Source organism: Gopherus flavomarginatus, chromosome 13, assembly GCF_025201925.1.
Source record: "Gopherus flavomarginatus isolate rGopFla2 chromosome 13, rGopFla2.mat.asm, whole genome shotgun sequence".
NCBI classification, from domain to species: Eukaryota; Metazoa; Chordata; order Testudines; family Testudinidae; genus Gopherus; species Gopherus flavomarginatus.
This window is the reverse complement of record NC_066629.1, coordinates 15,891,759-15,915,735: the sequence shown is the minus strand read 5'-3', so window position 1 is coordinate 15,915,735 and position 23,977 is coordinate 15,891,759. Positions and strand designations below refer to the sequence as shown.

At 42.7% G+C, this 23,977-nt stretch overlaps 1 protein-coding gene across 1 annotated transcript in view; it reads right to left on the bottom strand.

The window, feature by feature from the left end:
• Window positions 1–19,635: 19,635 nt before the first annotated feature.
• BARX2 (BARX homeobox 2) overlaps window positions 19,636–23,977 on the bottom strand; it is a 51,948-nt gene continuing 47,606 nt past the window's right edge. The window contains exons 3-4 of the mRNA XM_050921752.1: window positions 22,195–22,279; window positions 19,636–20,835 (exon numbers count right to left, since the gene is read on the bottom strand). Coding sequence (XP_050777709.1) covers window positions 20,584–20,835; window positions 22,195–22,279 — 337 coding nt within the window. The 3' untranslated portion in view covers window positions 19,636–20,583. The remainder of the gene's footprint in view (window positions 20,836–22,194; window positions 22,280–23,977) is intronic.

Genomic DNA, 23,977 nt, shown 5'->3' with positions numbered 1-23,977 from the left:
CCAGGGCCATGCTGAGCAGTGCTGGACTAGCAATCCCTAGTCAAGCACTTAAACATTTCCTCCCTGCTGTGTGCTGCTAAAGACATCTTACCTTCCAACCACACTCAGGCCTTGGCTACACTGGCGCTTTACAGCGCTGCAACTTTCTCACTCAGGGGTGTGAAAAAAACACCCCTCTGAGCGCTGCAAGATACAGCGCTGTAAAGCGCCAGTGTAAACAGTGCCGCAGCACTGGCAGCGCAACTCCCAGTGCTGCATGCTAAACCCCATCAGCATGTGGAGTACGTGTAGCACTGGGAGAGCTCTCTCTCAGCGCTGGCACTGCGACCACACTCACACTTCAAAGCGCTGCCGCGACAGCGTTTTGAAGTTTCAAGTGTAGCCATACCCTCAGTGTAAAGGATTTGTCAATGCCAGGGATTGTAGGCAAAGTCCTAGCATCTCAAATTAATGGGTCACTGTGTTCCCAAGAGCATTATTTGATTTTCATAGATTATAAAGCCAGAAAGGACCATTGTGATCATCTAGTCTGACCTCCTGCTTATCATAGGCCAGAGAACTTCCCTGAATTAATTCCTGTTTCAACTACAGCCTATCTTTTAGAAAAGCATCCCATCTTTGATTTTTAAAATTGCTTGTAATGGAGAACGCATCACATTTCTTGGTAAAATATTCCACTGTTAAATTACCCTCCCTGTTTAAAAAAAAGCTGGGCTTATTTCTAGTCTGAAGACATACGCTCATCACGCTTCCACTCTGATCAATGGGGAAAGTCATCTGGGGTTTAAAATCATTTTAAAAAAAAATTTCCATTTCTTTCTCCATTGCATAAAATTAAAAAAAATTTAATTTTAAAAAATCCCCAGCCATTACTTCTCCAGATCTTGCCAAAATTCATTTTTTGTTGCCTCTTCTATCTCTGTACCAAAAGTTAATTAACGCCATTGAGAATGGAGCACAAATAAAGTTATTTTGACTCAAGAAGGGATTGTGCCCTATAAATAGAAGTTGTTATACAGACACAGCCATATTCATTTCAGCTCCATTCAGAAATCCAGTAAGGGAAGGGGGAATATTTCTGTGTTTGCCAAATGGAATAATAACAGTAGCAATGATTTATTATTATTAATTCATTAGGCAAACATAGATTTCTCTCCTCTTCCCCTCATTTTTCTAAAAAATGGAACTGAACATAACAGGACTATTAACAATCTCTTTAACAACCTCTTCTATTTTTAATATGCAGCCTGTTATTGTGCCAATCTGTAGCTCTTGCAAAAGCTAGGATAAAATTAGAACCTTATTCATAATAATAACTGCAGCAATCTGACAGCATTTAGGTTCTGAGTCTGCTGTCACTTACAGAGGTCTCAATCAGGAATTACAATGGTATTGCACCTGTGTAAGAGAGGCATCTATAGCATCCAAAGGCTCTCAAGAAGCTATCTATACAAGGATCATATCACTCATCTCTGAAATGTGGAAATCTCCAGGGTAGAACACAGCAACAAAGAAGCAACACATTTGGGCCAAGTAGAAGGAATAGATTGTGGAACTCATTGCCACAGGATGCCAAAAATTTAGCAAGCTCCAAAGAGTAATTGGACATTTACAGGGATAACAAGAATATCCAGGGTTGTTATAGTGAATCCTAAGATTTGATTTGATTTGATTTTTGGTAAGAAATACAAAACCTTATGCTTCTGAATTAAGCCAACGACTGGATGTTAAGCTGAAGCCTTCAAGGAGGAAATTTATTCCACATCTTTCTCCTATGGAGTTTCTTACATCTGGTGATTTCTCTGTTCCTGTATTGCACAGTATTTTGGGGCAAGAAGTGAAGAATACCACTTCCATTCTAAGCTGCAGGTGGAATTTAGATAGGCAGGATGAATAGGAGTTAGAATTTGGCCCAGAGAAACATACCTACTTGTGCTAAAAGTGCCATGAGATCGTTAACTACTGTGAACACTCAGGACTGTGGCTTCAGATCCCACCCAAAAGGCAGCACAGCACCCCTTAACATTCCAGGACATCGATTCAGTCTGGCTCAAAAGGAAGAATGCCACCCACTTTCACAGACACCGCCTTGTGCAGCACTTCTGGGCTTTTCTTTGGAGGTCTCCCACCACCCATCTGAACTCTAGTTTGTAAGCTCTGATGAGATCTCAGCCTACGGGTGTACATCTACAAACAAAATGAGGATAAAATCTGTCTGTCTGAATGCATTAAGGGAATATAAAGGTCACACGGTTTCTTTACTTGCCACTTAAAGCAGAACTGTCAATTTTGGCAAGGCTCATTTTTTACATACCATAAAAACAAAAAAAATCAGATAGAGAAAGGGATGCATCTAGCAACCAAAACCAGAGGAAGATGCTGGGGATAGAGCCAGCTAGCATGTAAATTGTACCAACTTCCAGCTAAGAAACCATAGCATGGCTTCTACTGCCTCAGGGCCAAAATCATCCCGGGGGTAGTCTCAGTGGAGTTACACCAAGGATGAATCTGGGGTTCAGGAAATAGAAAGCCTTCTTTTGGCTCACCTGGTAAAACTATTGTCATCTTGTTCCAGGGTCACAGCCTCTGTTTCTGGTGAAGGATAAGTTAGTCTCTCTCTCACACACACACAGAGTGCCTCCAATCACAATTTGCAGTTCTGCTCATTGGCTAATTCTGTTGCCAATGTGTTTATAATGATGACCTTGAATTATGGCTTTGCCCTGAACTTCATATTGGTGTGACCGCACCAAAATGCAGCTTCCATGCAAGAGAAGCAAGCTCTGTTCGTGCGTGACTCATTGATACACTGGTGCGTACTACTCAGTAATGAGCACTTGCGATTATACATGTCACAAAGTGGGTATTCACCCACGAAAGCTTATGCTCTAACACATCTGTTAGTTTTTAAGGTGCCACAGGACTCTTTGTCACTTTTTACAGATCCAGACTAACACGGCTACCCCTCTGATAACTGATGTGATTATACAGTCATTCTCTGCTGGGACCACCAGATACCAGTGCCAGTTCACACAGGAAAAAGCCACTGAAGTCAACAGAAAGACACCCATTGACTTCAATAGTCTTTGGACCACACTCTTGTGGTGCTAGTGAACCAGTCCAATAAAACAGTAGTGGGAGGGTCTGTCCTGTGATAACTGAGGTTAAAACAGTGAGTAAGTCTGAGCTCAAAAGCGTTTGGTACCCTGGAAATGTGGTTGAACCCAAGCACCCGCAAACATCCAGGGCGAGTGACTTTGAAATCAAACCCAGAATCCATATCCAAATCTCATGAATGGCCCTGGGGTAACATTTTCAAAAGAACCTAAATGACTTAGGAGCCCAAGTAACAAAGACTTTCAATGGTAATTAGTCTGCTAAGATCCAGATCCTCAAAGATACTCAGGTGCCTAATTCTCATTAAAAAGAAGTCAGTGGGAGTTAGACACCTAAATACTTTTGAGGATCTGGTCCCAAGTAACTTAGATTCCTTTGAAAATGTCATCCCTTACCTTTACAGTAGTTTGAGCCAAAACCACAAACTCCAACTACCCCCAAACTGTTGCACATTCAAAATCCAGATCCAGATCTGAATTCTGCAGCTTGTTCCCAATCTCTACATTTCACTCTCCTCTGCACCTGCTGATTTTGCCTGGATTTGCAGGTGGTAAAATACTACCAGAAAAGTTGTTATAATACTTCCACTCACATCAAAACCATAGACATTCAGGAAAACTTATGAGGAGGCCTGAGCTGGCGGGATTTCTAGCCTGGTTCCCACGCCAAAGACTTTCAATCAAATTAATATAAGTTTAATATGAGCACCTGAACTATTTTTTAAAAATTTGCTTCTATTCTAACAGAATGTTGTCAAGTGATCAGAGCAGGAAACTGGAAGTCAGAGCTCCTGGGTTCTATGCCAAGCTCTGCCACTGACTTTCTCAGTGATATTAGGCAAGTCTCTTAATCTCTCTGTGCCTCAGTTTCTCCAGCTTCACCTACCTTGCAAGGGTACTGTGCAACTTAATATCCGTAAAGCACTTTGTGAGCCAAGGGTATGGAGGCCTTGTTTTCACTGATTTCACACTGTAAGGAGAGCAAAATTAAAGCTGATTGCTACTGAGAAGCTGTTGTCTCTTATCTTCCTCCATCAGATTGTGTTTCTAAGGTATGTTATGAAATAAGGCCCTATGGGAGCTAATGGTGTCCATTTAAATCTCTCAAATACCTACATGCAAATACACCAAGCAGGCAAGGATCAACTCTAAATCTGACCGTATTAGTCAAGAGGCTTTGCATGGTGATTTGGAATTGCTGGGGGAGAAAAAATGTATAAAATTGTTATTTTTGTCAACTTTACAATACAACTTGATCTCCCATGTATAATGAGCTGTAAGCCTGGCAATATCCCAGGATCAGGTAAAGAAAAAACTTTCACTAGGGAAAAAGGTAGTGGAATTCATAGAGTCATAGCATCATAGAAAGAACAGGAGTATTTGTGGCACCTTGGAGACTAACAAATCTATTTCAGCATAAGCTTTTGTGGGCTACAGCTCACTTCTTCAGATGCATCATAGAAGTTAGAGATGGGAAATCTTAGGCCACCTCCTTTACTCACCACTTAGCAAATTCAGGGTTGTGCCTTACAGACTGTTCCGGAGGGCTTTGCCAAGTCCTGTTTGAAATGGGCTTCCGGCACAATATGTTACATTTCTACAGCTGTTTTCATCCTGTGGGGTCCTGAAGTACTTTACAAATTATAGTGAAGAGTTTCAAAACTGTCTAAGAGATTTGCTCACCCAATTCCCATGAAAATCTCAGTTGGTATGTATATTTCACTGTTAAAATGCGGCTACCTCTCGGGTACCCATGTGCTGAATTATAACACCACTATGTAAATTAACAATATACCTTCTCTGGAATATTGTGTTCACTTCTGGTCACACCATCTCAAACAGTATATAGCAGAAATAGGCAACAAAAATCATTCGAGGCCCGGAAAAGCTCCCCTAGGAAGAGAGATTGCAAAGATTGGGATTACCTAAGAGAGGAGATGAATAAAACAGGACATGATAAGAGTATACAGAACAATGGATGGTATATCGGGATCTTTTCCTCATCCTCCTCTTATAATACAAGAACAAGTTGAAAGGGAGATAATTTAAAATGAATTAAAGGAAATACTATTTCATACAATGCTTAGTTAGCCTATGGAACTCACAACCACAAGGTATTATTGAAGCCAAGAGTTTACCAGAATTCATAAAAAAGGACTGGACATTTCTATGGATGACAAGAACATTCCAGGTTATAATAATAAATATTAAAACAAAAACCAAGAGTTTTGGAAGGCATACAAACTCTCATGTTTCCCTAAATTTACCCCATAACTTCCTGCTGCAGGGTTTCTTGCCTCTTTCTCTGAAGGAGCTGGTGCTGACCACTATTGGAGACCGGATACTGGGCGAGAAGGATCACTGCGTTGATCAAGTACCTTAATTCCTATGTTTCTGACACCTTGCACAACAGTCAAGGAGGAGAAATGGTGGCCAAAGACACTGCGGTAAACTTCTGCTCTAATGAAAATTGCAAGTGTTTTATGCCCATGGAGAATATACATGATTTCTGTTAACACATCTCCAGAACAGCCACATCAGATCATCATTCTAGGGCATTTTATGGAAATTATTAGTAGTAGAAGTATGATGGTAATGCCCAGAGCACACTGGGCCCGATTGTGCTTGGCATTGTATAAAAGTAGTTCAGACAGTCACTTCTGCCAGAAAGCTCACAATCCAACTAGACAATAGGTGGGAGGAAGGAAATATTATTATCCCCTTTTGATAGGTGAGGAACTGGGGCACAAAGAGATGATATGATCTGTGCAAGGTCAAATATAAAGGCTGGGGCAGACATAAGAGCTGAACTCAGAACTCCAGCAGGCAGGTTTATTGCCTTACTGACCACACTTTGTGTCATTTTCAGACAACCTCACAGCCTTGAACTGACTGTTGGTGGCAGCAGCAGTGGGATGAATAGGGGCTCCAGGCCTCATACTTTATTTGAGAGTATGATTGCATGACTGAACATATATTTTTCACAGCCCTTATTAGCAGATGCATGATTCCCTATCTATTGATATTTTTAGATCCCATGCTTGCTAGCAGCTAAAAACCAAGGCATGCACTCTAGACAGAATATCATTGCAGACAAAGTGACATTAAATTTGATGCGTGAGGATAAATTAAAGCAAACTCTCAGCGTCTTCCTCACATTCCTATATTCAAGGAGAAATACAGCCAAGTTTCGGTTGACCTTGGCCTCTTCGTTGACCTGTGGCAGTAATTTTTCCCCCCCCTTTTAGTGTTTAAATAGTTTGTCAGTGAATGATCCCATTCATAAAGTGCTGGTGATGACAGTTCTGCAAAGCTAAATGGCACTTATCTGTGCGCCTAATAAATCTGCAACAAAAATAAACAGAGTGGAAGAGGAAAAATATTAACAAAGCCAGAGAGCTAAAAAAAAATCATCGGTAGGTATGCAAGGAGATTGTCATTTAAACTGATTGCAATCGTGTTCTGCAGAATTGCTCCAACTTCCTGTCCCTTCTTGGCTGACCTTCGGATGCTCAAAAGGGGAATGGTTGGGTTGATACTTGGAATTTTGCTGTCAGTTATACTTGTGTACATTTGGAGTAACTCCATTGCTCCAGTAGTTCTCTCTCTAGCTGGGTTCTTGTCTGGGTACCCATTGCCATTGTGTCTGATTTGTAATGATGTAACAGGGCTCAGAATTGGCCCAAGGTATCTGTTTGTGGATTGCAGTCATGCTTGCAAGTTCATATTTTGTTCATTAAGGATTAGAGGCAACTGCTTTGAAGATTACTGAGATAAGTGGGGCATAACATACTTTGTACTTCCTTGTGTCCTGAAGAATCACAAACAACCCCTTTGAACTGCCAAAACCACATTCACGGAGTTGGAGCTTGTGCAGTGCTGACTTGCTGTTGGGATAACATAATGATGGATCCTTATGTCTGTGCCCCAACAGCCAATCAAGATCTCTTCCTAATGCTCAGGAGAGCATTTTTCATCCTGCCTGATGTAACCATGGATCCTCCCATTGTTCTTATGAATATCTGATCCACTGCTGAATCCTATTAAATCCTTGACTCCAATAATATCATGTGGCATTAAGTTTCACAGGCTAATTTGCCAAGTGACGAGAGGTTTTACGCTCAACTCAGTGGCATTTATCTATCTATCTGTCTGCAATGCAATAATGTTTGAATGTCGCACCCCATCAATTCCAAAATTTCAAGGAATGTTCTAGGCATCAGTGGACAGAAATTGGAACTGGGGGGGGGGAAATGAGGGACACATGGATCCCCTGGCATCGGTGCTGTCTATAGATCAAAGAATGAGAGGATGGCAGCCATTAAAAGTTTCAAGCATAACAATACCCACCCCCCATTTCAAGTCTGCTCTTCCTCCAATACAGATAAAAAATATTGGCATCATGAATGACTTATCTACCTGACAGAAAGAAAAGAAATAAGAATGACAGGGTGAAGAGTGGGGCCCATGAGTGGAATGGGGGTGCATACAGGTCATCTGGCATGGAGTGGGAGAGAACAGAGGAAACTGATATGATGGGAAAAGGAATGGAGAGGCACATAAAGACCCTGGAATGGGAGGAACAGGGAATGGGTGACTCAGAATCCTTGGCAGGAACAATGGGGGAATCTGGTTTGGGGGAGAATTGGGTGTATGGAGAAAAGAGGAAATTAGGGGACTGGGGAAAGTGGAGGAATGAGGCACACAGAGCCCTGGCCATGCAAGGAAAGGGGGAATGGAGGGCATGAGTGAAATGGGAGGCCACACAGACCCCTTCCATGGGGGAAGGGGGACATTCAGAACCCCTAATGGGGAAAATGGGGGGCCCTGATATGGGAGAATGGGGAGAAAGTTAGGAATGGGGAAACATAAGAGTCCTGGCATGGGGGTTTGTGGTAGGGTATATAAACCCCATTCTAGGTAACCATGGTTAACAGGGGCCTGAGTCTAATTAGGCCACTGGGTAGCACCTGGAGGGGTGTCAGGCATAATTGGTGATCAAACCCAGCTGGGGTGAAACTGGGTCCTCATGAAGGAAGAAGCACAGGGCAAGGAGAACGCTGCTTGAGGAGGCCTGTGAGGAGATCCCTGTGAGAGGTAGCAGGGCTGAGAATGGTCTGGAGCTAGAACCAGAGCGTCCTGAGCCAGGAGGAGGCCGAGGGCAATGAAGCTTGAAGTACGGTTGCGACCCTGTCCAGGCTTTCCCGGGATCATCCCTTTTCTGAGGTAGCTGTCCAAGGAAATCTGTAAGGTGCTCAGAACACAGCCAGCTGTCCAAGCTTATAGACCCAGGACCATACTGCATGTCTTGTCTTTTTTTACCTCAGGGGAGGCTACCCACAGCTTGGGGCTAGAGGCTGGTTGTCCTCAGGTGGGAGGAAGCTGGAGGCAGTGAACCCAAGAAGCAGTGATGGTAAAAGCAAAGGGATGTTCAGATTGAGATTGGAGGGGCTGCAGGGAGAGAGGGGGAAAATTTGCAGTCACTATCAGGGCACTAGAAAGTGAAGATCCCTGGCAGACACGTAACTGGAGCAAGCTGCTGTGATTAACCCTGACACAAAGGCAGGAACCAGATCTATGGGGAGAAATCCCAGTGGTGTTTCAAATTAAAAAGGACCCAGGAAGGGGCTCGGAAAAAGGCCTGAAGAAAGGCTAATGTTAAGGAGGCAGGGATAAGGTGTCTGACTGAACAGACCTTGGCAGCTCGTCCTAGGGCCTCTGGACTGTAACCCATGATGTGGGAGAGCCTGGGTTTCCCAACCAGCCACTGAGGAAGATGGCATGAAGTCCCCTGACCTGAGAGGACAAGCACAATTCAGAGTCCAGAGAAAATAATGTAAGAATCACTGGGCCTCAAGTCAGCAGCCATAGCCCTGACAAAAGATCTTGGAATTATTCACTGAACTCTTGTTTGTTGGCCTCTCAGTTACCCGGAAGATTTGTGGAACTAAAACATGACCTGGCCAAGAGGCTGAGTTGCAAGAAGGGGCAGGCTGCCAGACGACTGGAGCGACCGTCAGCAGGGGATGCCGGACAGCAAAGAGTTGCCACACCATGTCCAGCCACGAGGGGTACACGAGTGGTGAGTCCACCTTTCCACAGCGGGAGAAGTGGGGCAGTGGTATGGTGGAGCAAGGGATACAGAGAGCCCCTGATATGTTCCAGAGGGGCAAATATTATGTTTTAGTTTTAAAATGCTGAGGCAAATTAATCAAATATTTGGAGAACTCACGACAGGGCACTTCCTTTGCAGGCGGGAGAGAATTGTTTCTATTAGACTAATATGCTTGTTTTGATACAAAGGATTAAACATTGAGACAGCACCTGTCACACTCACAGATGAGGTTTTCGGTTGATTGGAGTGTTTTTGTTTATTAAAAGCCATCTTAATATGAATGGTGCTCTGCACGAGTGCCAGACTCCAGCTGCACAGATCCAATTGCAGGGTTGGGACCATAGTTAGGAATAGAACTAATTGCAATTTTTCGAGTAAATGTTTTCTTTGTTGAAAAATGACCCTTTTTAAAAAAGCTTTTTTTTTTTTTTGGTTAAAAATTGTTGACATCTGGAATTTTTTCCTTTTATTTTTGTTAAAAAAATAAATAAAAACACTCTTTTCAATATCTTTTTCAAAAAGAAAATCACCATTGAAAACATTATAAAAACCTTAAAAGCTGGGGGTTTGGTAAACAAAAATGTTCAATAACCCACTTGGAAAACTCTTTCCATAATGCTTTCAATAAAACTTGGGGGATTTTTTTTGAACTCATGATACATTTTGAAAAAGCAAAACATGGGTTCCTTTCAAACTCTTAATAAACATGTTTGAAATTTTGAATTTTTTGTATGAGAATGGGTTTTCATTTCTCAACCATTTCTGGTCAGTAATTTTTATTTAAAATATCTTAATTTTACCTTGAAAAACAGGGGTTTGAATTAGTTAGTTAGTTAGTTAGATTTCAATCTAAAAGAGTATTCAAACCATCCACAGCTCTAGGCACCTTTGAAGGATGTTGATAACTTGGAGAGGGTTCAGAGAAGAGCCAGGAGACTGATTAGACATTAGAAAGCGTGGCTTCTAGTAATAGACTCAAGGAACTCAATCTATTTCTCTTGACAAAGAGAAGGTTAAGGGATGACTTTTTTGCCATTTATAATTATCTACGTGGGGAACAAATATTTAATAATGGCCTCTTCAGTCAGGCAGAGAAATATATAACCCAATACAATGGCTGGAAGTTGAAGCTAGACACATTCAGACTGGAAATAAAGCATAGATTTTTAACAGCAAGAGTAATTAACCATTGGAACAATTTACCAAGAGTCATGGTGGATTCTCTATCACTGACAATTTTTTAAGTCAAGATGGGATTTTTTCTACTGCAAGAGACACTACAGTATTGCCATTGTTACACTTTGTTAGAAAGTATCTCATGGGTAATAATGTAGATCACATTTCTGGAAGGGTCAGCTGCCCCATCACTCCATTTCTGGCTGTCATGGGAAAGGGCTCAGATTAGAATTTTTTCCCATTAAATGGACATCTATGCAAATATTCAACTCCTTTCATATTTAAACAGTGGTGGACCAACTAACTGGGTGAAATAAGGTAAAAACAGACTTGAGCCATCATCAATTATATGAACCAAAATGTTCTTTTCCAAGTTTGGAAAAGTGTTCGATTTCTATTGTGATTCTTGCACTGCTTTACATTCCGTGGGTTTAGCTTAGTCTGGAACCAGAAACAACAATATTTCCATGAGAAAGTTTTTTCTTGGTCTTTTTCTGACTGAGTGTGAAACCAGGATGTAATCCCACAAGAAAGCTTGCTCTTATGAGAATTGAAGATAGAGGCCTTGGCTGACTTTAGATAGACTAAGCATCCAAATACCAAACTTTTTTGGGTCCCCTCCATCCCCGGCTGCTTAGAACACCTCACCAGTATACCCACAAAAAGGAAAGAGACCAAACTGACAAACAGTAAATATGGCATTCAGCAGGCAGAATGGTCCTGGGGATTGAGAAGGGTACAAGGAGCCAGGCTTATCCTTGGGCTACTCAGATTGTAGGTTCCTTGGAGTAGAGGACTGTCTTTGTGTTCTGGACCTGGGTCCCTCTGAGGCTTTGGAGGGGTGCAGAATCTCCAAGGCACAGGCCTACCCTAGCCAAAACCTGCCCCACCCCCAGCCCACAATATCCCAGAATCTCCTTGCTTGGGGCATGATGGGACGGAGCTGAGCAGGCCCTCTCTTTGCCAGGCATAGAGATCCCACTGCACCAGAGGAATTCCAAGCAGTGGCCTTGGCCTGCAGACCAACCCTTTTGTTTCAGCTTACCTGCACAAAGGGGCTGCAGGTCAACAATGATATAGGGTTGCCGATTTTTGTTGGACATATTCCTAAAGGTTTCCTCGAGGTTTCATCACACAACATAATCTTTAGTTAAAGATTAATCTTTTATTCCTGGAGACTCCAGGACAATCCTGGAGGATGAATGAGGCCCCGGGGCTCCTAGGTTCTATCCCTAGTTCTACTGACTTGCTATGTGATGGTAGACAAGTCACTTCACCTCTCCAGGCCTCCATTTGTTAATGAGGATACTATTACAATGAATTGGCTCTGTGTGTGATGCTCAGGGGATGCTCAGGCAACATTCAGTATATCTATCCACTCCCCTTCCTCCTGCACCTTTACAGAAAACATTACACAGAGTTAAACCTGAGGGCTGTTGTATGTAAACCCCTGACAAACAGATGTTAAGAGCGCCCAGACAATTTCAAAGAGAGACGCCAGGTACATCCTCAGTAAAACAAACATGTCGTGCACCCAAAATACACTGTGAATAGGATAAAATATTGTAAACAGTGTTTGTAATACTATGAATAACTTTTCAACAAAAGCAGCAAAAACAGTAAATCTCTGGTGTTCCTCATGCAGATGTTCCCCTTTTTGTTTCTGTTACAAACATTCAAATAGAAGGTTTCAGCACACACATCCAAACACATCCCCTCTGATCTTCTCTCAGAAGTGACTGCTCAGTCTTTATGGCCAGACCATAGTACCTAGGGTGTGTCACCTGGACCCCGCAGTGCTTGAAGCAGTGTCTCAGTACTTTCATACCCCCCAGAATCCCATCAGCAAACAAACCGGCTGGGGATCCCCTCAGCTAGCAGCATTCCAGTCCTGGGGTCAATAACTGACTAGTCCTCACTATTGCTGGTGAAACAGAATCCGTGTCTGTATCCAAAGCAGTACACGGATTGGGATGAACATATAAAAGGTCCACTTCTGGATCTCTATAAGGCTCTCACTCTGTAGGACACCATCTTCTCTCCCATAGACCCAGCTAAGTCAGACAAGAATTCACAAATCCTCCTCTCATTAAGTGCTGCCCCATTCGCTCACTCTCTCTGAGGCAGAATCCCACTGTAGAGCCCTTAGTTGATAGCTCAATATGAGTTCCACAGGTTCTGTTGCTTCTAGAGGAGACCAATGCTTCTTCTCCAGCTCTTCCTATAGATCCATAAAATACTCCATGGTGGACCAAACATTATGCTAATAGAGAGCTCCCCTAGTAAATAAATCTGGAAGAACGCTGACCTATATCCAAAGTGGGGCAGGGAGTGGGATCCAGCTGTCACAGCAGGCACATGTCTTAGTTCTGTGTTGATCAGCTGATGAGTCCACGGGGCTGCCTGTCTTTAATTCCTGTTCTGGAAGTTGCTGGGCCTTCCCAGCCAAGTTGCCCTAAAGGCTACTCTCTGCACATATGCAGAGAGACAGAATATCCAGCTAACATCCATGTTTCCTCTCCACTGGCTCTCTCCCCCTCCCCTGGAGAAACAAAGTCAAATACTGCAGCCTAAAGCATGTGGGGTACAGGTGCATATCCACTGACTCAGAATTGCTCATCTGTGTGTCACAGGCCTTAGACTGCTCTTGAAGATTTTTCTTTTGCTCAAATGTCAAGGACCTGCACTTTTGGAATGGGAAGATGACAGTTCTGTCGGTGCCGCCATGAAGTTCCCAGCTCATGTAACATTGTGTTGACGGCTATGAGAGCATAAATGGCCATGAACTCATCACTACTCTCCCTACTGGACATGAGTGTTGCTAATGTTTGGGAAGGACTTTAATAGACCTGGGAAGTGGGGATGCTATTTTGTCTCTGGTGTGTTGGTTTCTTTTATTTTATGGACCTATGGGAAGCAGTCACCCAAAGGCTGCTGCTGCTGCCAGTGCCTGCACTCTGGCATTCCCACTAATCTTCTTCTGTTGGAAACTCCTTTGTATAATTAATTTTTTAAAACATTCTTGCTAACCACAGGAAGCAAAACAAAAAGCTGAGTCAGCCCCGGGCCACCTGAGGTTGGAAGTAGCTCCCTAGTATTTGTGGAGCAACTCACCCTCCTCTTGCCCTAGGTTGTTTGACAAAAAAATAATCAGCGTTTCCAGCAGATAATGGATGTGCTGGAACAGACTGGATGGGGATTAGCTCACTTCGTTCGACTGGCAACAACCTAGCAGCATACCTTTCTATCTTGGCATGGACAGATCACAGCAGCTGCAGGAGGCCTCCTTTGTAGCAAGTACTGCTATGCTACCGGAGTATTGTTCCAATGATTCAGATAAGCATGTTGCAGTAGGAGTGTGGCAGGGGGCTTGGGATACCGTTCTTGCTCATAGCAGGCACCTGCTTGAGAGGAAAGAGGGATTCCTTAGTTTAGTAAGAAGTGTCTTCTGGAGATGCCCCAAAACACCCTGGGTTAGGTTTCAGATCTCCACACTGAAACCTGCTCCCCACCCTGAACTTATACTTCTACTAGACTATGGTGTAAATATATAGTGATGCCAACTCTCTTTTAAAGCCTGAGGTGTTCTAATTAATTTCTGATTTATGCCTTTCAATCTCATCACGTTTTGCCCTTATCCAAAATGGCTGTTATTTCCTATTACTGCCAATGGGACTCTTCCCTTAGTAAGATGGCTGCCATGTCCCTTTGAACTTAGGGCTGTCCTGGGCAAAAAAATGGATACCACCTCCATCCAGCTCTTCCAATAGGGCTAATGCCACGTTGCCTTCAAGGAAGATAGTGGCCCTTTAAACACCCTGTGAGAGAGTCAGGCAAGGGGCAGAATAATATGGAGGTGCCAGGTATGGAGTTGTTGGATCAGCAAGGAAGGGAATGCAACAGAAAAGTATAGGAAGTTCGAGAAATGTAGACAGCATGAGGCAGACTGAGGAGAGTGCAGGGAAATGTGGAGGGGTAGGAGGCACACTGAGGGAGTGTAATGGAACATGGTGTGGCAGAGAGAGGAAAGCATGAGGTGAAAGGGAGGAAAATATTTTGGGGCAAGAGAGAGACGGGAGACTGAGCAAGCATGTTCAGCAGGGAGTGATCCTGCATTGTCAGGTTGATGGTGTGGGTGTTCTAACAATGGGGTGGGTCCTTCTACCTCTGACATCTATGATTCTATGAGATTTTTGGCAGTGTTGGACCCACCCATAGTCTTGATTCAGCCTTGAACCCAAACCCTGAATTCTAACCTAAACCTGGTCTAGATCAGAGCATCTTCACTTTACTTTATATAGGCCTACATTTTCAGAAGTGGCTTGTGATTTTTTTGGGGTGCCTCTTGTGTTTCAGTGCCCAGTCTGAGACACCTTAGAGGGACCAGATTTTTGGAGGGTGGGTGCTCAGCACTTTCTAAAAATCAAGAGGTGTCTTTTCTGCATCACCATAATGGAGCACTCATGTCAGTGTAGAGCAGGCCTCAGGCCTGTTTCAGATATTTCAAGCTGAGCATCCAAAATAACTGAGATGTCCAAATTCACTAATCACTTCTAAAAATCTTGACCATGATTCTTTCTGCCCAAAGAGCTTTACAAAATACAAGCATATATGAAGTAAAGATATTTCAGTCCTGGTGCTGAGATCTCTATGCCATCCTGCAGAACTATATAAATCTGAGTGAAAATAGTTGCACATAAGATAAAGCCATCTAAATCCTCCATTTCACAGAAGAGCTTGTTTTTCTCTTGACTTTTCACTTTTAGGGGGAAAAAACTGTTTGTTTGGGGATTTTTTGACAAAAAAGAATGGGAAGTGGAAAAACAAAAAGCTTTTGATTTTTTTAAAATCAAGCTGACTTTTTTCAGATTTTATTCTGCTCAGTTAATATTTCCCCTCTCTTTTTTTCCTCTTTTTTTCTATTCCAACTTTGTTTTCCTTTTTTTTTCATTTTTCCCCCAGAAAAGAGGGGGAAGGAGGGAAAAGAGGAGAGAAAGGTGTAACAAAAAAAACCAAACACACAAAAAACTCAGTTTGACAAAGTTAAATTAGCAGCTAAATATGCATTTATATGTTTTCAGTGAAGGGGAGTTTTAGGGCCTGATCATCCAGGCTGGGGCCTGACGGAACTCAATGTTTAACAGGAAGAGCTCAGTGCCTTGCAGGATTGGCTTTGAATAGATGGCTCCAAAAATATAGAAGAGACCCCCAGCCAGAACCCCAGATGTGAACACCTTACATCCCTGTGGGGATTTCTGATGCCAGCATCACAGCGTGGTTCGTACTTTGTATTGGAACTAAAATCTGAACACCCCTGAACATTGGCAGTGTTCTGCTCCCTGGTCAAATATCTCTGATCAAGCCCCATTCGAAAAGTGCTCCAACCCTACTGCAGACTCTTTGAACCTCTGGAAGTGACAGAAGAGGGGACCCCAGTGATGGGAAAAGTTGCCTTTTAGAATTCTAGTGACAGATCTGTCTGCAGGGGGAACCTGGGATGGGAAGGCAGAAGCTTGGAAAACCTCTTGTTGCCGTTCTAATGATAAAAGATGAAGCATTCAACTGATCTGTGTGCAGGCTTGTTGGAAGCATCCACATCACAAGCCTCCTGGCTTTCTCCAGAACTAACTGATATTCCATGGCCAAGTACTGCACCCTGTACCTTCAGAATAGACTCGACTGCAAGGTGTTTTCTGAATGCTGCTGCAAACCAAAATATGATGCAGTCATTAATGCAGGAGACAGGAGGGAGAAGCTGCTCAGGAGTTGACTGAAACACAGTGGCCAGAGAGACATGCCCAGCTAGCATGTTAAGTTTGTAATTAAAGTTTTATACCACCTATCTAGCACTTTTCATCAGTAGATTTCAAAGCTCTTTTCAAGGAAGCTATCTTATCCCCATTTTGCACATGGGGATACTGAGGTACAGAGAGGTGAAATGACTTGACCATTGTTACACAACAGACCACTGGCAGAATGAGGAATGGAGTCCACATCTCCTGAGTACCAGTCCAATGCTCTATCCACTAGGCCACACTGCCTCTCATGCTGGGTCTTGATGAAGGTGGGATCTCTGAATATTTGTCTCCAAAAGCAGAGTTGCTAAGTGCTCAGCAGGAGGCACCGTTTTAGTGCCCTGAAGAACTGGTGAAATGCAGCTGCAGAAGTGGGAAGCAACCAGTACTAAGGCAGATGTGGGGATGATGGAGGTCTCTCCGACTGATGGGACTGTAGAGGTGGCTGTTGTTGGCGGACAGCATGTACTTTTAATTCTACATTTCGCATTGCCCCAACAGCTCTAGACCATCCAGGCATAGTTTAAGGGAGGCTAAACCCAGATCTATCCAAATTCCAGATCCACACCCTCCTAAACCTGCTTCTTTTCTGAGCTCAGACTTCCATTCCTGGAGAGAGTCTTCCTCCCAGCCCAGGCAGGCAGACCCTTGTCTTCCCCCTACTCCCATGGCACAGTTTAACACTTTCTGGACCAAGATGGCCGATATCACCCACTGTAGAACAGCACTTCCAAATGTCGATGCCTGACTTTAGGCACCTAACTCCACATTCCAGCAAGAAAAGGCATGGCCTGATTTCCAAAGGGTTTGAGAGCTCACTGCAGTCAGGGGTGGGCTTTCTTGTAGAACAGACCAGTGAATTAAAAGGCCTATGCTGCCTTTTTAAAGGCTGAACATTAACAGGCGTCTCTCGGGCCAAGTAAAGGCATAAACTGAAGCCTTCTTCAGCCCAATTCAAAACAAAATGGAAGCATATGGCTCATTTAAGTCAAGTTGAAGTGAAGAGAAGGTGAACAAACCACCTCCCCCTCCTACCACTTCTTGCCTCCCACTACCATATTCTGCCCTCACCTCACTACAGCACTCTGTTCTTTTAAGGTGCTGGAAGATCAATTATCTCCACACAGCTGGCCCAACTCTGCTACCCTGCCAACCTGTGCAGGGTGCAGCTAAGTGAGCTAGCCAGAAGGCAAGGGTTAATTTCTGGCCTGCCAATCTCTGAATGGGACTTCTATGTCTCATCACATCAGAATTGCTGTATGTTATTCCTCTAGGTGCACTTCCCATGGATTTAGGGCCTGATCGAAGCCCATTGAAATCAATGGAAAGACTCCCACCAATTTTCATGGGGTTTGTACCAGTTGAGCAAATACTGTAAGTAATTTAGGCAAAAATTTGTTTTAAAAAAAGTTTATAAACTAACTGGCTCTGACAATGTTCTCACTCTTGATTAGAGTTTGTTTTCTGTGAACCTTCCAGAGGTTGAGTTTGCTGGCAGGAAGGATGGTGGAAGTGACTGTTTTTAAGTGAATATCAGAATATTTGTAGAGTAAACGTTGAACTCGTAAATATAAATCACACTGGAAAGCTAGATGCAAAGAATGATACTCATCCAAAAGAACAAAAACTTTCTTAGTGACTTATGGATCCAATCAAAAATAACCAATGCAGTTGAATATTGAATACTCACAGCAAATAATTCACAGTGATTAGAGATGGATTAAGATTTTCCCACTGAAAAATGGGGTTTTGTCAAAAACAATTTAGAAGGGGACAGGGATGTCATTTTCAACACTCTTAATTTTTCAGTAGGAAACTTCAATTTTTGTTTTGTTTTAAATTGAACTTTTAGTTTTGTTGTAGATTTTGAAAACTGAATATTTTTTAAACTTCTGATTTTTGATATTTTTGTTCCCCTCTTTTTTTTTTTGAGGGTGTCATTTTTTCTTTGTTTCAATTTCCCTTTTTCCTCTATGATATTTAAAAACATCTTCACCTTTGGGAAGTTAGACTGGGGAAAGGAAAATTTTAAAAACAAAATGCCCCGAATATTTTTTCATTGCATGGCACACAGTGGCAAAAAAAAAAAAAAAAAAAAAAGTTGGACAATGAAATTTCAAAATTTTGGAAATTCAGCATTTTCAAAAATAATTTTTTTAAAGTTTTGAAAAAATGAAAAATTGTTCTATTTCCAACTATGCAAAATGGAAATAACTGACATTTTGTGAAGTTGTTTTTATCAGTTCCAGAAATTATTTGCACATCAAAAATAATTAAGCAAAAGATTTTGAAATCCAAATAAACTTGACAAACTGCTAGACATTTACAGACACTTTGCAAATAGTGAAATTCATCAGGTAAACTATTCACAGAAAATTATGCTCCTAATTCTAGTCCTCACAGAAAACGATTGGATTTGAGACATCTGAATAAATTTCATTTAGAAAATTTTGATGCTATGACTTCTAGGAAATCATAGATTTTTAAGGCCAGAAGGGATCAGTGTGATAATCTAGTCTAACCTCCTGCGTAACACATGTCATAGGACTTCTATGTAGTAAGAACACCAGAATGAGTCTTTAGTTGTGGTTGAACTAGAGCATATGTTTGGAAAAACACCCAGTCTTGATTTAACTTCCAGAGACATATTGTGCCTACATTCTAGCTGATAGGATAGATACCAGACTTCTGGCCTTCCACCCTTATACTCATTCCTTTTATTTTGCATCTCAGAGTGTTTGGTGACGCTGTGGAATGGGCACCTGTTCAAAAAAAAATTTTAAATTTGAGCACATCCCCTAGAATAGAAAGGATATGGGTGATTAAGACACAAGGTTACCAGTTAGGAAATCAAAAGTAAGATCCTCATCCTTTTCTGCCATATAAAAGGGCAGCAGAGGTGTAAAGGGGCCCTAAGTGTCATATCTGTCTGGTGCAGGATCACCGCAGCACAGGAACTTGAAGACAAGTGTAAAGCTTCCCCCTCACTCCCCAAGGACCACCTTGTGAGCCCTGACATAGGAGGCAGGGCTAAGGGGAGGAAGGATGTGTCTGTATTGGGCCACCCAGAGAGGCTGTTCTAACGTAGATGGGCCCTCAACACTAAGGCTGTATCTCCACTACAAGCTGGGGGTGTGATTCCCAGCTCGTGTACACATGCACTCTAGCTCACTGAGAGCTAGTGTAAGTATATATAGTAGCATAGGCACCATGGCACAGGTGGCAACAGCATCAGCACAGCTTAGCCAGGCCGAATACAAACCAGTGTGTACATACTCACACAGCATAGCCGTGCTGATGCTGCTCGTGCTAATGTGACGCACAGAAGAAATCCTCTGTCTAGGATTTGGAAGAGAAATGACACAGAGTCTTATTTATATATTTCATTTTTAATTAAAAAATAAAAGTTATTTTAATACATCTCTTGCAGCCTTCGGGCAAAATGCACCCTCAACAAGACTTTAGGAAACGTGATGCATATCTATTCTTGGCACACAGATCTTAAAAACAAATGCGAACTTTCTTCAGCCACTTCTTAACTCCATTGCTCTCCCCTAACCCTGAAAACGTTTAAATGCTTCTTGGGGGAAAAAAATACAAACCATACAATAATTAGAAATGGGCCCAAAGCAAACATCCCAGTTCTGGAGCAGCTTGAAAGCCAAACCGTGATCTCAATCTAGATTTTACCCAATGGCCATTATCTTTATAAAAATTGCTCTATATCTCACATCTGATCACCTCAAACCTCCAAGGAAGATCTGAAATCTGAACCTTGACCTGGGTCTGAATCTTGCACCTATCTTTATAATGGGAGGAACCAAAACCCTTGGTCTGTGAATCCTCCAAAAAACTGTTTCACTTGGGCCCATGGCTAACAGAAATAAGTGCTGGTTAAATGAGAAATTGTGCTGTAAAAGTTCCCTTTTTCCTGGCAGTCATTGCCTTGAGGCCAGATTGAGTACTCTGTCCATTTCTACCTTAAAAGGCAAAGATAAGGTCAAGTGAACACACCGAACCCTCCAAGACGGTCATATCACTACACAGCCACCTCCCGTGGCATGAAAGGAGCCTTGGGCTTTTCCTGATTCTCCAGGCTATTTCAGGTTTCTAGACACACAGTTTCTTCTGGAAGATATCTCTACAGTACTCAGGCCCCCTTGTTATCTGCAGGGAGGACTTACACATGCTGTTGGGAAGGGAAAGACTGTCCCCATACGCACTGGGTTTCTTTGTTCCACAGTAGCCCATGCTGGTTGATTCCCAGTGACACAAAGTGCACAAGCTCCTGACTTATACACAATGTCTTTTTGGTTGTTTTTTTTTAATTTGTTTTTTTCTCTTTCCTTTTTCTGTTTTTTTTTCTTCTGTTTTTCCTCTTTTAACTCAAGGGCGTTGTCTCCTCCGGGGAGGACTCCAATGTGTGCTCTGGAGACTTTCCCGTCTCCAAGGAGACTTCAGGCTTCTCCTCTGTCAATTCAGGCTCTTCTGGGGCCTGAGACGTCTCCAATATCTGCCTCTGAACTTGGCTGTTCATCTTTTCCTCTGCCTCAATTTCTTCTGAGCTGGGGATGGAGTTTTTCTTCGGGCGGCCTTTAGGCTTTGTCGGAGCTTCCTGCCCACCTTTCAGTACCTGGAACAAAGGTAATAAGTGTTTGGACCATTCTGAACTGCACTAGTGTCTTCCATCCAAGTTCCTGATGGTATTTTTAATATTAGAATGAAATCTATCCCTGTTCAAAGACCTGGCCCACGGTTTAGACACCCTTACCTCCTACTCTGGACTCAAGTGGAACTTAAGTGATGTGTAGACCTTGTGGGACTTAATGGGGCTTAATTAATTTAAATGGAGGCAAGCACAAATCCAGCAGACACTAATGTCTCAGACTTTACATAGGGTCCATTTACTCATTTTCATTGGGCTGGGGGGGGGACCCAACTCTCAACACAGCACACACACAGGCTTGTCCAAGATTCAGCTCCCTTACTGAGATTTTCTTTTCATTCTTAGCTTAAGGAAGAACAATCAAACCTCAGCCTGAGTTTCCAAAGTGAGTTTTTCTCCTCCTGTCAGCTTTCCCTTGTCTCTTAGAGACTCAATCCTTTTTACTCCTGCTTTGGAACTAATGAGATCCATCTGGTCTTCCTACCAGGATAAATCAGCAAAATAGCTCTGTCAGCTCTATTATCTCCATTTTGCACACAGGGAAACGGGGGCAAAAGAGGAGGCAACTTGCCTAAGATCATGCAGTGAGTCAGTGACAGAACCAGAATGGAATTAATAGGAACTCACTGCTCTTCCTCTCCTCTAATACAATACAGGACAGACACAGAGTGTTGTCATTATTGTAGCTGGAGTGATGTTTTGGACAAGTGGGCATTCTAGATGTTTTTGAAGGACAGGGAGGAGGCTTGGTGTACACTAATTGAGAAACTGCATGTAAAAAGGCTTGAAGTTTGGAGTACATGAAGGAGATGAAGGGAAAGGTCAGGAGAGAAATGTGGGCGGACCGTAGGGAGCAGGAGCAGGTGTACAGGAAGAGATGGAGGCAGAGTCAGAGTTAAAGACAGCTTTAAAAGTTAGAAGCAGGGACATCACCTATCAGAGCTGGACTTAGCTTCATTGAATTTAAGTCTCTTTGTGTCCCCAGCTCCCACTAGCAATAAAGATCCCAGGGTTGCCAAAAAATGAAAAGGGAGAAATTTCTGTTCCTCCTCCTTTCATCCCTTTGCTTTGAATCCACATTGCTGTCCATGGCCAGTCTCACGCAACGTACATTCAGCCATGTGAGCCTTTCGGGCAACCAGTTATCAGTAACAAACTGAACATTAAAATTCTGGACCAGATCCTCAGCTGGTGTAAATCAGCATAGCTTCATTGGCAGAATTTATGCCAAAGACATCCGAAAGTATGCACATATTTACTCCAGCTCAGGATCCGTCTCTCTGACGTTAGATTGGAGGCCTTGCAGGGAACCTATTGATCTCTTACCATTTTCTTCCACTTCATCCTGCGGTTCTGGTACCAAGTCTTCACCTGGAGCTGAGTCAGCCCCAGGGATTGGGCAAGGTCCAGCCTAGAAGACAAGAGATAAAGAGACTTGACAAAGGAAATGTAGAGTCCAGATGCACTACAGTAGCGAATCCCTGATTGTATCCTGCAGAGAGCCAATGGGAGGGCTCATATACAGGGAAGTAAATTCCATTAAAAGATAGCTATTGGTTTCACCTAACTTGTCTTCTCTCTCCAGTTCAGAGGAGAATTAAAAATCAGTGTAAACAGTCATGATCCAAATTTAGGATCCAATGAAATATGGTCTTATGGAGGAAGCAAGAATGGTCTTGTAGTTATGGCGCAGAACAGGGAGATAGGATAGCTAGTCTGTTTCCATCTTTTCCTATGTGTTTTGTTGGGCAAGTGAATGAAGACAAAAGTTCGGTTGTCCAGCTGGAGACAACTTGACCCTGATATTCAGCACCTCTGAAAATCAGGCCTTAGGTGTCTCAAGACAGCACCCAAGAATTGACACCCAAAATCAGAGGCCACCTTTGAAAATTGTGGCCGTGTCTTTATTGTGTTTCACTTTCCCTATCTATAGACTGGAGATAAGGATGCTTTCCAACCTCAAGTGTTGTGTGTCTGAATTTATTAATTTGCTGATATTACAGTGATGAGAGCTCTAGAAATGCCTATAAATAAATTTGTGTGTGTTGGACCTTCCGGGAACCTACAGTAGGCAGCACAGATGCTTATCCTAATTTATCCGGGCCAAACCTCCAAATCTATAGAGGTTTCTTTATAACTATTAATCTATTTATTTCTTTACAAAGCCTGAGATCTGGAGATCCTGGACCAAATTCATCCCTGATGAAATTCCTTTATTTGCCATCACTTAAGTGAGAGTGAATCTAGACCTAGTGGTGCAGTGGAGCTGCATTTGCGATGAATTTGACCTTGTGTGATTCAGAAATTCTAAGTAGAGCTGGGCAAATGTTCTTCAACAATGTGAAGGCATGCAAAACTCAGATGGGTTCAGGTACAAACATAGAGTTGCATATAAACGCGTTTTAGGTCCTGTAAACTTTCTGTGGACCTTTTTGTAGTCCCTGAAACAACACATTGTATGTCCCTGAAACAGCTTTGGAAAGCGTGTTTCCAAAGCTAAGTTTTTCATAACATAAGTTGTGATCCAAGTGGATATATAGTAGGGGCAGTCATACATGCCTATATTCAGACACCCTAACAAACAAACTCACACATGCTTTTCCCACTTTGGATCTCCTTTGCAGTTAAAGGGGCTGATTTTCCGGCTCTTCACACCACTCACTGTACTAAATAGCTGGGGTATTGAAGTCAAAGGAGCTATGTGGATGAGTTTGGGAGAACAGAATCAAGCCCACAGGTTGCAGACATTACCCCATCTGCACTCCTTTGCTTCTAATTAGCCATCCAATTAAGTAGCTCCCCATGCTCCTCAATGAAGCCTCCTGGCAAAAGACACAAGAGTGAGTGTAAATCTCAATCCATGCTCTTGCCACTGCGTTCCCAGCTCATAAGCTCCCATGGGAAATATGTTTGCTTGACGAACTCCTGCCAGGAGGCCTGTGTCTTGTCACACCTATTACCTGTAACCTTTACAACCTCTCTCCGTGTGCATTAGCATAACTGGCATTGCCTAGGAAACCAAAGAAACAAATAAAGAGAGAGAAAGGAAGAGCTAGGGGAGCAGAGATTGCTCATCAGCCTCGGTCATGTACAAAGCCAAAAAACTTTC